Below are 16356 nucleotides of genomic sequence, written 5' to 3' on the forward strand. Positions count from 1 at the left end.
GGCTATATCATTGATTTACACTCTCATTTTTCTGCTTACTTTGGGCTTTGCTTAGTTTTCTTTTTCTAGTTTCTTAAAGTAGAAGCTGATTTTCATCAATTTGAAATCTTCTATCTTTTCTATTATAAACATTTTGGTGTCATAAACTTTCCTGTAGCTTTAGCTACATCCTGCAAATTTTGATGGTTTTGTTTTCATCTTCATTCAGTTCAAAATACTTCATAATTTCCCTTTGATTTCTTCTTTAACTTGTGTTATTTGGAAATATTTAAAATCCTCTTAAATATTGACTTGCTTTATCACCTACATCTATTTAATAGATATAATATAATCTATTTTGATAAGTGACCCATAAGTATTTGAAAACATGTATTCAGCTTTTGAAAGATGTATTCAGCTATTGAAAGATTCAGCTAGTGAAAGATGTATTTCAGCTATTGAAAACATGTATTCATCTATTAAAACATGTATTCTACTTATGTCAAGTTAGTTGACAGCAAAGCACAAGTATTCTATATCCTAAATGATTTTCTATTACCTTATTCTATCAATTATTGTGAGAGCCAGCTTGAAATCTCCAGTAATTTCTGCCTTTTAATTGGAAGGATAGATCATTTATATTTAAAGTGAGTATTGACATGGCTGGGTTTAAAATCTGCCATCTTGCTATTGTTTTCTGTGTATGCCATCTATTCTTTGTTCCCTTTTTCTTCTTTTTCTGCCTTCTTTTGGTCCTCTCAATGTTTCTCATATATTCAACATATTTCTTATTCATTGTTTAGTTGATCATTAACCTAAGTTTGTGATAAAACATGATTAACCTGAAATATAATCATAGTATATTATAACATTATTTATATTAGGTAAATATTAGTTTAATGTATTTTATATAGTTGAGTAAAACTACCATTTAATAAAGAATAACTATATATTTTATTAAATTTAGTTTTTGCCAAATACATTACAATAACTGAGGGAGTAACTGTACTGTTATCTTCCTTAGAGAACTTCTATTTTTGCTAAATGATCCATGGGATAGTTTATGGACCAATGGGATATACCTGATTTAAAATGATAGCCTCCTGATTTCTATACAATACACTCCTTGGTATTTACTTTACTAAGGTACAAGATTCAAACTGACCTATTCACATTAAGAAGTCAAAATATTCCAGAGTTACGAGATAACACTAAACAAAGCAACATTTCTTTTCCTATAAGATTTTACCAGTAAATTAATGAGGTTCTAAGATTGGCTCCTATTCAGAGACACAACTTATATTCTCTTATTCAAAATATTCTCTCTTAATTGCTGTTATCTATCATCTTAATCATTCTTTTTTTTTCAACCCCACATTTGTATATTTATTTATTTTTGGCTGTGTTGGGTCTTCATTTCTGTGTGAGGGCTTTCTCTAGTTGTGGCAAGTGGGGGCCACTCTTCATTGCAGTGCATGGGCCTCTCACTATCATGGCCTCTCTTGTTGCAGAGCACAGGCTCCAGATGTGCAGGCTCAGTAGTTGTGGCTCACGGGCCTAGTTGCTCCGCGGCATGTGGGATCTTCCCAGACCTATGTCCCCTGAATTAGCAGGCAGATTCTCAACCACTGCGCCACCAGGGAAGCCCCATCTTAATTATTATAGTATTACTGAAGAGGTTTTAGTTAAACTGAATTTATAAGTACACATTAATCTGTACTACTAAGTAAATGTTTTAAAGTTTAAAAAAAAAGCACATTTTATAAATACATGGAAATATGAGTAGATTACATGGTTATAGGGGAGTTGTAAAAAGCTCCCTGGAAAGAATGAGAAGTCTTTAAGTAGAAAGAGGAAATCTATAAGCCAACAGAATACTAGACTGGGAAGCCTTATGGAATTTTACAATATGTATAAGTTTTTAAAAAACTAAAGAAACTACATAAAAGAGAAAATAAGTATATTATAAATTAAAAAGGAAACAAATCATTGCTTATTTAAAAAAAAAACCAAAAAGAAATTGTACCTGATCATCATTTTCATCTGAAAAGGTTATTGATGTCAGCTTGTAGTTATTCTTCAATAAAAATTCATTGACTAAGAAGTTTAGAGCTCTCTTTTCAAGAGGTTTGATTGGCTCCTAGAGATAAATAAAAGACAGATACAATACTGTAAGTCTTCTTCCTTCAATACTTGTGCTACCATTTCATATGGAAGATACTTTTAGATCTGTCATTCACCCACCTGAATTTCAGGACTTGATTTGTAATTTTTTCGTTCCTGTAAAGGAACTTCATGTTCTGGTGGAAGAAAATATGAATAATATTTTACTATTTTGCATTAGAAAATATCTCAGCTACTTCTACATTGTCAAAGTAGAAAAAGTCTCAAAAAAGTTTATGTACACCACCTGCAGCCTTTGTCAGGTTGGCTCGGAGGGCCTGAATGGTCTCCTTGGCTTTCCGTAGTTCAAACTCCAGGACTGGACAGGGATTTGGAATAAACACACACAGGCATCCAACCAAGAAAAGGGAAACAAAAATAAAAAAATAAAAAGCAAGGATGGGTATGAAAAAAAAATACAATTTGTATTGAAAACAGAAAGCATGCAATCTTTATGAAACTTGTGAACGCATGCAGCAGAGTTGATTTGCAAGCAAACTGGTGAATGTTTTCCATAGTTTTAGAATACAGGGGACTACTGATCAAATGTTCCAGCTGTCTGACAAGGAATAGCTCTATTTAAAAATAAAATCTATGGCATACTCTCCTTTAGGTAAATAAAAATCTTAGTAATTTAGGTGGTTGTGTTTCACTCAGTCTAGGTAAGAAATGTAATGGAATGTTTTCAGGTGACATAATTTTAGGGGAAAAGACAAAAATTAGATGAAGTCCTAGCAAATATACTTAAAGAAAATCTTAGGATTAAAAAAAAGGTATTTTAAAATGCATTATCTAGAATAATGTTATAAATCAACATACAGAAAGATTAGTGAATATAGTCCTTCATTAAGATGTTGAAAGAACAGGGTTTAAATATTTAACAAATGTGGGATGCCTATCAATTTTTCTACAAACAAGTATGTCTTCTATAAACAAGCACAGATATGTTAAACACATATCTAAAAAAAGTTCTGAGGCGTTTATTTTAGGTTTCATTTAAAGCCAAAGGATAGAAATAGTTTGTCTTTTAATTTATAATTAAGATCATTCTAAATCAAATGATTGGGTACACTTCTACAGGTGTGGTAATCTAAGGATACTGAGTAAATTTAAGTAGAATTTCAAAGTTTCTGACAACTCTTCAAATAGATATTTGTTCATAGTAAGAGGTACTAATGAAACCCGAAGATGTCTCCTATTACCACCGAGTCTGATTATAAGATAAACATGAATACTGAGGAGACATTTTAATGAGCTCTTTAAAATGTTTCATCATGAGCAAGATTTAATTATATGTGTCTTTGCTGGGAATTTTCTTTAAAATATATAAATACTGCTCTGAAGAAAAAGTAAGCTTAGATATGGGGAAACAAAGCCATTTCTGCGAAGTAAAGCTCTGAGAAAATTAAGTGATCTTTGTCACAACTGGATATTTTAAAAAATTATAATTTAAATAGTGCTGCATAAAAATTAGCAAATTTAACACTTTAAAGATGCATTTTTCCTCACTGACTAATAAACAGAATAAAGAAGATGGCAAATGAAATGCTATCAGAGACAACAAAGCTATAAAAATATATGGAAAAAATAGAATTCACTCAGTTTGCATACTTTCATTAAAAACTTAAGATGTAACTGAATCACATCTTGTACATTAAAGCCAATTATTTTGATGCACAGAATTTCACTGCAGCAACATGGAAGCACAACTAAAAATCAGATGACATGTATGTGACTATTTCTTTTTTGGTAGTCAGCAATGCTGATCTGCAAACATTTCTGTGCAACAAAGTTAAAACTTTTCCTAAAACTTAACAATTCTGGAAGCTCTTAGTTTAGACTGCACACATTCAGTGTGTTAGGTAAGTACAGAATAGGTTTACTTTTCTTTTTATTTCAAAACTTTAGGTAATTTATTTTGATTTAAAAGCACTTAACTATACCACAAGCAAAATGAGTATACATATTATGCTTCCCGTATCACTTAAAATTTACTAACATATTACAGAACAATTGCAGATCAGAAATGCCCTGCACCAGAATGAAAGAAATATGAAAAAAATAAATTTAAAAAAAACTGGTTAAAACACAAACTGTGAAAAACACTCAAATTCAGCTGGTGAAAGTTTAGGTGACCAAGAGCAAAACACTAAATGATCAAGGCACAGAAAGCCAGAAAAACCCATGTCAGACGGCAAGAATTTATATTTTTATGCACATCTACACATACATTGCCAGATGTCATTAAAAGGTACCAATGCTCTGAAAAGATAGTGCTTATCAAAATGAATTCACTCTGCTGCATGTTTCTTAATATACAATATAGACTTTAAAAGACAAAGGCATATCTTTGAAGCCATAGCACATCTCTATAAAGGCACAGTATGATCAAGTATTTGCAGTTATGTGAGAAAGTTTCACAAGAAAGGTCTGAACAGCTATATTTGCACATATATAAATTTGTCACTTCTTCACTAAAAAATATTGGATTAAATCTCAAAATTTATTACCCTGTAAAGAGATATACTGTACCAAGCAACCTCCAAGTATTTTTCAAATATTGTAATTCTTCATAAAAATGTTTGAAGAAGTACATGTTTTCAAAAAACACTGTAGGAACCAACTACCAGTGCTCACTCCACTATCCCAATCCTCCACTAGCCCAACTCTGCTGAATGCAATTTTATTGGAACTAAAGTAATCGCAAAGACATAGGTATATTCTAATACTGCATGCATGCTACAATCTTACCAAAATATTTAATGACTAAGTCAGTATAAGCAATTCTAGATTAGTTGAAATAGTTATTTCCTAAATAGGGTTGGATAATACTGGCATTATATCAGGGGTACTTGACAGCTTCAAGATCAGGTGCTCATGACTTGGGATATATACAATTGACCATGTCGAGACACCAGGGGTGCAGTGTTAAATTTCAAAGCAGAAAGAAATATTGATTCTTTGTTGCCCCAACTAAATATATTACTAATATTATCTTGAAATATTTGTTAGTCTTAGTTCTTTTGGCACAAAACTCAAAATAATACATATTTTAGATCTTTCCTATAATATTGATCAGAGTAAAGTATTTTTCGTTCCCATTTTTCTTCACTACTGAAGAGCTCATATCATTAGGGCTGAGTAGAGGACCTTGCTATCTCATAGTAGACATGAAATTGTCTTCTTTCAAGTCAGAATCTCTTGGATTTCTTTTTCCCTGAATATAAGGTGATTTTACTTCATAATAAAATACCACTTCCCCATCCTTAATACTTATTTTATTATCCCAGGAAAGGTTCTAGGAAAAGAGGAACATTCTCATAAGAATATGAGTTAGAATAAAGATATATTCCTAAAATAATACAAAAATCAGCAGACAGTACCACCACCACTCCTTCTGGGCTTAGAGAATGCTCCCTGACTATTACAGACTTAAGAAAGGTAGAGGACTGTTACGCATGACTTAGCAAACAGTGAGAAATAAATGAACAGAAGCAAGATGCAATCTCCATGGTTTGTAGACATTTAGTTTTCTATATTCTTCTGAGGGGGAAAAAAATTCCTCCTCCTTAAACTGTAAAAGAAGAAAATTCTTCCCATTATTGTTCCTCCTGCTCAGGTTCTCTTACAGATTCCTCTACCATTCATCTCAAAGTTGGTGTTTCCCAGAGTGTCCTCCCTGGTCCTTTTCTTACTCTATATACTGGGATGATAAACATTTCATTCTTACAGTTTTATTCTCACCAGTACTCTTAAGATTCAGAAACCTTTAAACTTTTTCCCCAACATACACAGGGCTAACTGTTTATCACCTCGACATGCCCACTTGAATGTCTCATAAACTTTGAATTTGATCCTATCTAAATGAACTTCATCATCTTCCTCTCAAATCTGCCTTCCCTCCTCCTGCAGTATTTCTTCATTAAGGGCACCACTATCTACCCAGATGCCCAAATAAGAAACCTGGAGATTACTCTTCACTTACCTCTTGCCCTTATGCCCACATTAATTAAATGTCAAGCCATAATGATTCCAGCCCTTGAATCCTAAATAACCATTCATCTCAATTGTCTCTGCAATTGTCCTAGTTCAGAACTTTATGACATATAAATTTTAACAATTTACAACTCATATCAAAGGCTTGTTGCCCTTAAAAGCCTTGTTGGAGCATCTGTCCTATTTTAAATCATACAAAACCATAAATAAGATTTAAGTGAAGTTGAAAATAAGAAAACAAAAAGTACTGCAAACAGAAAGTAAAGATATTTGTACTAAGGAAAAATATATTATAATAAGACAGATAGGCTTATTTAATCCTGATAAAGCTGGATATGTATGCTGCAGCCCAACAGCTAAGGAATGAGAGGGCTACTGATGATGCTTCTTACCCAGGGGGTAAGTCCAGGTTATCCCACAGGCAAAAATTTGAATTTCATTTTAGAATGTTTACTAGATTACGTAGGCTTAAAAAGGCTTCATATGTCTACTTTGCTGTTTATTGTTCCCAGAACAGTATAATACCTTGAAAATAGAGGACTCAACAAACGTTAGTTGTATGAATGGGCATTCCAGTACTTGAGGCCATATCTAATAAGCCTAAACATCAGTGATCTTACCAGCATTCAGCAGTGTCTTTCCCTGCAAATTAGAAAGAACAGTTTCTGCAGTTCTCTAGATCCCAATACAAAAATTAAGGTATGAACTAGAGAAGTAATACAGTAACAGGTAGAGGTATGAGAACAAATAAAGTCAGAGACTCTGATGCTAAAAGATGGATCAAATGAACCTGAGACAGGGATATAGATGGTTCTAAAATCAACAAGTTCCCTATCACTAGTTCCAAAGTAATGAACATTTATTTGTATTACAGATATAGACAGGTCTTAGTACCAATTCCTTGAGGGCAGAAACTCTGTCTATTTCATGCTTCTGTGTCTAGCGCCTAACATAGTACCTAATACGTAGCAGATGCTCAAAATGTCTAATTAAAGAATGGCAATCCCAACATTTAGAACATAGATGTCCCTCGCTATCTTGAGTAAAACTTGAAAATTTAACAGCTACACTGTATGTACACTGTACAGCTTTGTTTAATAACATATAGAAAGGCCTTTGCTAAAAAGTCAGTTAAATTAAGCTCATTTTGGTTTGGTGTCTACTAAATTCAGAAGTGGAAAATATCTGAAATGAAATGCTTTTGAAATTTTACTTTTTTGGGAAAAAAATGACTATGTTGAAACAGTCTTGTATGGGAAAGATAAGATTCTGCTATCCACATGAATGTACAGATGAGTCAAAGCTCCAGCCTGGTACTTAAAGATACATTGTGAGCCCTGGAATAAAAACCTGTATGTTCACATCCTGATTTTGCCCTTTAACCGTATGGAGGCTACTGGGAAAATTTTTCAATCTTGGTAAGCTTCTCAGTTTTCTGATCTATAAAATAAGTGTATCATGACCCATTTTGAAGGATTGTTAACAAGGTTAAATAAGTATTTTATATAAAGCAACTGGAACAGTGCCTAGCACAGAGCAGGTGCTCAATACACATTTGTCCATTTAGAGATCTTTTTCTCTTTAAAGGAACACCTGTACAGACTTGAAAAAATAACCAGATTTTTAAATTAAGGGAAAAGATGATAAGAATGATGCTGAACCCACATGTAGTAGTATATATATGTCTCATAAACAGCAACAGTTTATTAAAGGCTGGAGCAGACCCTACATTTGCATCGTGGGGCAGCGGACTCAATATCTGTATTATCTATAACCTCCTTCTGCCCAAGACTGGTATACGAAAATGAAAGAGATTTTTATTCTTTCTCAGTGAGGTTTACATGTGAGCCAATGATGGATGGCAGGATATTTATCTTTTCTGGATTATTCATTTTTCGATTAGGTTCTAAGTTACTAGCAATGGTTAGCAAAGAGCCAAAAATCTTTTTGTAAATGGGAATTGTGATTAATTGAAATTTTCATCCACGTGTCACACATTTGGTTCAATAATAGGCGATGGCACAAGAGCACTAGAAGTCTAAATGCCGTTCTCTTGGAATAACATACATTTCCTTCCCTTTTCCAATGAAGATGGAAGACAGCATTCAGTCACTCATTTACACTGAAGTATAGTTGATTTACAATTGTCTTGAGCCTCAGGTGTACAGCATAGTCATTTGATTTTTTTGTAGATTATATTTTGTTACAGGTTATTACAAGATATTAGGTATAATGCCCTGTGCTACAGAGTAAATCCTTGTTGTTTATCTATTTTATGTAGAGTAGTTTGTATCTGTTAACCCCTACTACTAATTTGTCCCATCCTCTCCTCCCTCTCCTCTTTGGGGAACCATAAGACTGTTTTCTAGTCTATAACTCTGTTTCTGTTTTATACTGATATAGAAATTCACTGGTATTATTTTTTAGACTCCACATAAAAGTGACACCGCATAGTATTTTTCTTTCTCAAGATAGCATATATATTTATACATTAGTATTATATAGTAAGCAAAAATTACTTTATCTCCCTAAACTTAGAGACAAGAGTGTAATTTTAGATTAAAAATATAAGGTCAAAACTACCAAATATTTAAAATATTCACTCTTAGTTATGCTTAGTTATAATATTTTGCTTAATTATAACATCTTGCTTCTATATCAGTGTTCCCCCTAATTAGAAATACTAAAATACCTAAATACTGAGAATAATGATGAACCTCTTAAATTTTACTAAGTCTAAAATTTAGGTTTTCAAATAAAAATTAAAGGGAAGAAAATAATTATGTGGTCTATTTCTAGGTAGAACTTATTTTCTAATACATAACCATCCGAACAATATACAAAACTAAATGTATTCGGTTAGTCTCTAATAAACCAAAATACTTAATTTAATTTAATACTTAACATGTAACAGAAAACATAGAATAGCTAACATTTACTATATAATTAAATATAACATAATGCCACTTAACAAATGATATAATTAGTAGGATGTTTGTCCTAAAATTATTCAAATAATTCCCATTTGATTTGCTAATTTTCAGACAGTAGTGATGTGATTTCTTTTTTGATACAGCTTTCAATTAATAATGCTTATGACTAAATCATGACTTGATATATGGAGCTGTATTAATAAACTCTTCCAAAGACTTCCCCATTCAATTGATAATGCTATTGTTCTCACTGCTGAATCCTCTCTTAGCCTCTGTTGAACTAAAAACAATTACATCAATTTTTTCCCCTACTCACGGAAGAGATTAGGGAAAGAGAGATTTTTTTAAACATGTAATAGCTCTATTCTTGAGTAATAAATGAAAACCACATATTGGAATGTCATTTTAACCAGGTCAAACCTCATCCTTCATGCTAAGAGGTAGCTTACAGTGCAGTCAGTTGTGGGCTGTGCTGCTGGGTTATCTGTGTTCAAGTCTTAGCTCTGCCACTAAAGTCATAATAATCTCTGAGTGCCTCAGTTTCTTGGGGAGGGGAGGATGATGATAATTCTATAACTCAAAGAGTTAATATACATTTACAACAGTGTTCAGAATGGAGCAAGTGCTATATAAAAATTAGCACTCACTTTTATTCATAATGACTATGACAGGCAGATGTTTGGTAGATTTTAACAAACTTGTCCCAGTAAATGGAAGAAAAATATTTCCCTCACAGGCTCCTATCTGTCCCATGTGGCATCCTTCCTGTGCCAGGTGTGCCCACCATTCTGGTGGATTAAAATATCTAACTGATGTCTGTCTGCTTCCCATCTATCTCAGAGTCAACGTCCTATGAAAACTACAATTCCAATAAGACATTCAAAAATTACTTCAATAACAGACAGACACAGACTTGAAGCACCAGAAAGGTACCAGTCACTTGACACCTAAGGAGCCAGAGCTGCTACACTGGTAAATCCCAGGGTGGAGCCCCAGAAGAATCCAACTGGCCTCATTTGATGTGGGCAGAACACAGAGGGTACAAATTGGTTTTCTGAAGTCCCTACAGATCCAGTGGTGATGTCTAAAAGGCAGAAATGGTGGGAGGATGGACAGGGGAAGGAGATTGGAATGAGAAACCAAGCAACTAATAAGGATGTTGGCCTTCTTTTTGGAATGGGCAAGGTCCTGGAGGCCCCTGCTGGACCAAGCATTAACCGTTTATTTTCTGGATCACAGGCAAGTCAAGAGAAGTTTCTGGAGAGATGCAGTGATGGCCAGGGAGCATCCAGGGAACCAAGCAAAGTTTTATTCACCAACCAGCATAGAAGTATTTAAACCAATTTTAACAATCAGTAGAGCTGTATTGGTATATAACACATGAATTTTTTTTTTTTTTTTTTTTTTTTTTTTTGGTGGTACGCGGGCCTCTCACTGCTGTGGCCTCTCCCTTTGCGGAGCACAGGCTCCGGACGCGCAGGCTCAGCGACCATGGTTCACGGGCCCAGCCACTCCATGGCATGTGGGATCTTCCCGGACCGGGGCACGAACCCGTGTCCCCTGCATCCGCAGGCGGATTCTCAACCACTGCGCCACCAGGGAAGCCCATAACACATGAATATTACTCAGCCCTGGCTTGGAGGACAAAAGGAATGAGGAGGCCAATGACCAACTAACTTTGTACTAAACCATGGCTAACTTAAGCCTCTTTTACACCAGTTGTATAACTACATGGTTGTAAACTACTGGCTACAAGCAGAACTCAGCAAACTGTAGGCGTGCATAACCAAAAATTCAGAGCACCACTGGAAAGAGCACTTGGGTGCTGGGATGTTCCCTGCAGCCAATAAATTAGTAACATAGCTTTGTATAATAACTCTATCAATATAGTCACATACCAAATTATAGGAAGAAGAGAACTCTTCAAGTCATTTTATTATTTCTGGAATGTCAAAAAATCCAAATCTGTCTTTACAATCTTACTCACCTGCCACTCTCTCATCCGTTTCCCTGTTACCATCATCTGAATATCTTGCAAAGTCTAAAGAATCAAGGGTACTGATGCTCCCAGCTCGATCTGTAATAAACCAAAAAAAAAAATAGAATTAAACAGATTTTTATTTAGCTGCCAAAATAAGGGATTGGAAATCAATTAGCTATGATTTTTTTTTCCAGTGAATAAACTGTGATTCTAAGATATAGGAATTCTATTAAAACAATAAGGTAGAAATGCTCATACCAATTAAGCTACTTTGAAGTAACTCAAGTTTCCCAGCCCAGATCTCTAACTCCTGAATAACAGACACTCAGGATATAATGCAAGTCCAGCTAAGGACCACAAAACTGCAAACAGTTTGAATTTTATTCCAAGTACAATGGAAAACAACAAAAACACATACATTTTTGGAAAATCATTTTGGCTGCTGTAGAAAGTGATTTGTAGAGAGACCAGTTAAGAGGCTACTATGTAAACCAACTACACTCCAATATAAAATTAAAATTTAAATTAAAAAAAAAAAAGAGGCTATTAAGAGTCATGTAGGTGAGAGATGATCAGATTTGGCCTAGAATAGAGGTAGTAGAAATGTGAGAAGTGGTCAGGTTTGGGTTATTTTTTGATGTAGAACCAACATGTCCTGGTAGTGAAATGGATGTGGGTTTAAGTAAAAGAAAGTAAACAAGATGATTCCTAAAGACTTCATTTATTGAATTTGTAACATGGGATGCAAAAGGCAAATGAAGGGGTTTCAAGAGTTCTGTGCTTTAAGTGCATGGTGGTAGTAGGGAGTGTCCCTAGCTTTTGCCAGATTTTTAAGTGTCCCTAAACAGAAAAACATGATGTAAACATTCTCACTTAAAGAAAGAAATCAATGCTGATACTCATTAAAGGAGATCTAGCTAGCGAATGCAAAGAAGGGACAAATGAGAGGCTAGGTCAACTCTTTTTATTAAATCATGCTACTTACATAGTATCTACTGTTTATATATTGCTCTAAGGAATAGATTATCTGTGTTTAGAAAGCACAGTCTGGACAAATGAATGCAAGTTATAGAAATAAAGATTTGAACCCCACATAGGGCTCCCTCACCTCCTTTTAAAACAATTAGTACATGCCAATAATTGAACTCGTTGACTCTTCAAATAGAGCTATGTCATTATCAATGTACCCTTTATCTTTAAATTCCTATTAAGGTGAACTTAGTGAAATTCTATATATAGTACTCTTCTGAGAACACTGTGTTCATATTCACAGTAGCATTTAATTCCCCTGCAATTTAATTATATCTGATAAATAACAACTTGCTATTAACTTAAGTTTTAAGACAGCATAAACAAATAACAGAAAATCAAGTATTACAGTACCATTCATTACAGCATAATTTATTTTAAGCATAAACCAAGAAACACCAAATAACAATAGTAACCACAGAAATCTAGAAAGTTCATATTAAATATAGGCTGAACTCAGGAACATTACTCAGCAATTTAAAAAAAACTATTGCGATGTATGCCACAACACGACTGAATCTCAATGCTTTATGCTGAACGACAGAAGCCTTACACAGAGTATATAATGTATAATTTCATTTACATGAAGTCTTAGAATAGGCAGTAGTAATTTATGGCAGAAAAAATCATTATAGTGGTTCTTGGAGTGGGGGGCTGAAAGGGGTGGGGACTGACTGGGAAGGAGCATGAGGGATCTTTCTGGGGTGACAGTAATGTTCTATATATTGACAGGAGTTTGGGTTATCATGAACTGTTAAGTATAATGTTGGTTGTTGATTCTGGATAAATATTTTTCTATTATGTTAAGTATCTATCTAATGTTAGTTTTCTAAGTGTTTTCTAGTATTTTCAATCACACATACAAGCCTAGGTTAGAGTATTTTCAATCACACATACAGGCCTAGGTTAGAGCCTATTTGATCACCATATATTATTCCTCCATTATACTGTTACTATTTCTCTAAAAGTTTCAAAGAAATCACCTATGCAATAGGAAGAGTTCTTGGGGAAAGCAAACACTGCTTAATTTTTGACTTGGTATTATTATGGCCATTGAAAAATATATTCTAATTCTTTTTTTTAGTTCCAAGCCAACAATTTTATATTCTCCAAGAAAAAAAGTTCTAATGTCTTTTTAACTAACAATAACTATAGTGTCATAAGAGTAAAAAAAAATCTCCTAATTTATTAAAATTTATTCCATGTCAGAAAAAAATTATAGAAGGAAGTAATTTTAACTTTGATGGGGCTAACCTATAACAGATTTTGTACATAAAATGTACTTTGGAATTTAAGACTAATAGGTAATATTACAGGTCCTAGACAAATACGCTTCTTTGGATTCAGCCACAATTCTTTTCCAAGGCAAGCACATGCCTTTCCAAATACTCTAATATAAAAGAGGAAGAGTTTGGAAAAATTAGCCTCTTTTATTAAGAAAGAAGTTTCTACCACTTTCTAATATAAAGTATACCACAAAGCCTTTCTTCAAATTCCAAGATTGTGTAACTTCTTAGTAATTCACTTTACAACTCAGAAACCGAATGATCAGGGACTTTCATCACAGTTGGCAAACCAGTAAAACCTGTATGTAAGTTTTACTAGCTCTGAAAACTAAAACCATTATACACAGTGTGACTTACAAGGCATGCAGACTGATTTTATAAGTCACATATGAGAGTAGTCTTATTTATATATACATTTAATCTTTTAGTGCTGATGACAGAAGGTAACTTTTACGATAGTTAAAAAAACGAGTTTCAGACCCTTGAAAAGGTATCTTTTATAGAAATTATATAGCACTTTAAAAGCTAAGTGTACCAGGAAAACTGATCAGCTCCTGACTGGTAAAGAGCATTGGTTAATTCAGTGAACATTTAGTGAGCAACTATAGTGTACCAGGTTACTGACAGGAAGCTACAATAAAATATTGAATGATAATTTTTAAAGGTTATAGATATAACTGACTCCAAGAAGTAGAGTTAAAATTTTTCAATACATACTCCTCTCCATACTGCTTTAATTTTTTTATTTCTGCTTTGGTAGTTTTTCCCCAAATACAGTTAGTACCTTTTATAATATGGGCATTTTATAATTAAAAAGTCACAAAAGTATCCAGTTCATACTTAAAAAATAGGAAGAAAAATAATGTCAAGAAATTAGCTTTAAATTCCAATTTGTTTAGTAAAGATCGTTTACTGAACCATGCCTGTGTCATGATAAGTAACAACAAAAGAAGTATATAGTATATAAATTTAATAAACAGAAAGATAACAAATTTACCTTAAAAGTAATCATATCTAAACCTGAGGTCATGCATAAACACTTTAATATGTATCCACTTAAACTAAAAATGGATCTTAGAAATCTGTCAATGGCAAAACTTACATTTATATTTTCTGATTCTCAGTTCTTCTCTAATGCTGGGACTCACTTCACTGACCCCTATGTTCAAAATATTTGAGAGCTAGAGGGAATCTTCGAGATAGTCCAACCCCTCCATCAACCCCAGTTTGATGAGAAAACTGAACCGTGTATTCATTCAATGCATATTTACTAGTCCATGGTAGGGAGTAGAAAGATAAAATTCAGTAAGACTTGGTTCTTGTCTTAATAAGTTTATAAACCACTGTAGTTTTGTGCTGTACACAGATAACCATAATACAGTTAGACTATGTTAAAGGTTAAGCAAATTAATCTGTGAGCAAGCTAGGGGTACAAGACAAAAATTCTTACTACTGTAACTTACTAAAGGGTACAAAATGCAAATATTAAACATTAAGAACAATAATAAAATGTGACTAGAGATTTTGGTGATACATTCATAACTCTCATCATCCCACCTTATATTCTTTGGTCAACGCTCCTTACTCACATATCCATCCCTGAAGAAAAAAAAAAGCTTCAAAAAAAAAAAAAAAGCTTACCATGATTGTAAAGAATGCCTACAATCAGGAGCTACTGTTGCCTAGAAAAATTAGAAACTTTAAGGCTGTTGCTAGGTACTTTTCTCACAGTAATTCTATTTCCGCCCAGATATACATCAACAGAATAGTTACAAGACTCCCCATATGATGCAATGAAAAGTATTGGTACAGTTTTGTTCACTTGAAACATGTCAAATGTATCTTAAAAGAGATTTGTGTCAACATTATACTAAGAATTATTAACTGATTCTGAAGATTTCCCTTCCACGTAAAACTGATCCTCAAGGTTACAAATGGCAACAGGAGACTGAGAATAGAGAAACTGGTACATATGTACCAATAGTTTGTGAGGCAAGAGTGACATTTTTTTGCTGTTATTTTGTGCAAATTTAATTAATAGATGATACAAGACAGATATTCAATATCAGGTAACAAAAAAGGTAGACATATACCAAACACATATGCAGAAATAACTTACTATGCAAAATTCATTCTCTGTGTTCATATACCAGAAAGAAGATGGTATTTCATGTCACTAAAAACACCAAACTCAATTTACACTGCACAGTTACAGGATTAGGTGCCAATTAATGGTGGAATAGTGGAGTTATAACTCCCACTACAAATATTTCTTGTTTTACCAGAATTTACTACATGCAAATTTTGACAAAAATACTTTAAAATGCTTTACTTTAAATTGTTTTAAAGAAAAGTACAACACCATATAACCACCACCTGATATGAAAAACTGCTAACAGTTTGCAATTTAAAATGAAATAATACCTTAAAGTTCATGTCCCTACTGTTTCCCTCCTCAAGGGCAATCACAATAATGGATTTAGCGTGACTCTAGTTGATGCTTTTATATCTATAATACATATACAAGTACCCACAAATAATATATTGTTTTCTGTGTTTGAAAATTTACATAATGGTATAGAACTGTGTGTAATGCTCCATAATAGACCTGAGATCTGATTAAAGGCTGCTAAGATTTCCATTTTATGAATATACCATAAAGTTTCCATTATGTAGGGGCAAGAGGACTGTTTCCAACCTTGCACACACCTCGTTACGCACCCTTATAAGTTCCAGATAAATACTTACACGTGGAAAAGCTGGCTTGAAGGGTGTGCACATCTTCAACTTTTCTAGATTTTATCAAACTATTCTTCAAAGTAGTTGTGACGCTTCTACTGGTAGCACAAGAGTGCCTGCTTCCTCCATATCAGGAATACTAAGTGTTGTTAGACATCTTCATTTTTGCCAAAAGGCTGGGTATTGTGAAATGCATTTCCCTGATTACTAGTGAATTTGAGCAACTTTTCATTGCTTTGCTTCTTTTTGA

General features: G+C 33.5%; 1 protein-coding gene across 8 annotated transcripts in view; it reads right to left on the bottom strand.

Annotated features, from left to right (window-relative positions):
• RELCH (RAB11 binding and LisH domain, coiled-coil and HEAT repeat containing) overlaps window positions 1-16356 on the bottom strand; it is a 118327-nt gene that overhangs the window by 91892 nt on the left and 10079 nt on the right. For 6 of the 8 annotated variants that reach the window (XR_010836777.1, XR_010836776.1, XM_059039365.2 and 3 more), the window contains exons 2-5: window positions 11059-11148; window positions 2390-2461; window positions 2224-2279; window positions 2006-2119 (exon numbers count right to left, since the gene is read on the bottom strand). Coding sequence is in view for 6 of the 8 variants with exons in the window: in XM_059039365.2 (XP_058895348.1) it covers window positions 2006-2119; window positions 2224-2279; window positions 2390-2461; window positions 11059-11148 (332 nt within the window). In the remaining 2 variants the exon portion in view is untranslated. The remainder of the gene's footprint in view (window positions 1-2005; window positions 2120-2223; window positions 2280-2389; window positions 2462-11058; window positions 11149-16356) is intronic. The other 2 variants (XM_067014799.1, XM_067014798.1) reach the window with 1 other exon arrangement.

The sequence above is a fragment of the Kogia breviceps genome, chromosome 15 (assembly GCF_026419965.1).
Source record: "Kogia breviceps isolate mKogBre1 chromosome 15, mKogBre1 haplotype 1, whole genome shotgun sequence".
In the NCBI taxonomy this organism is placed as follows: Eukaryota; Metazoa; Chordata; class Mammalia; order Artiodactyla; family Physeteridae; genus Kogia; species Kogia breviceps.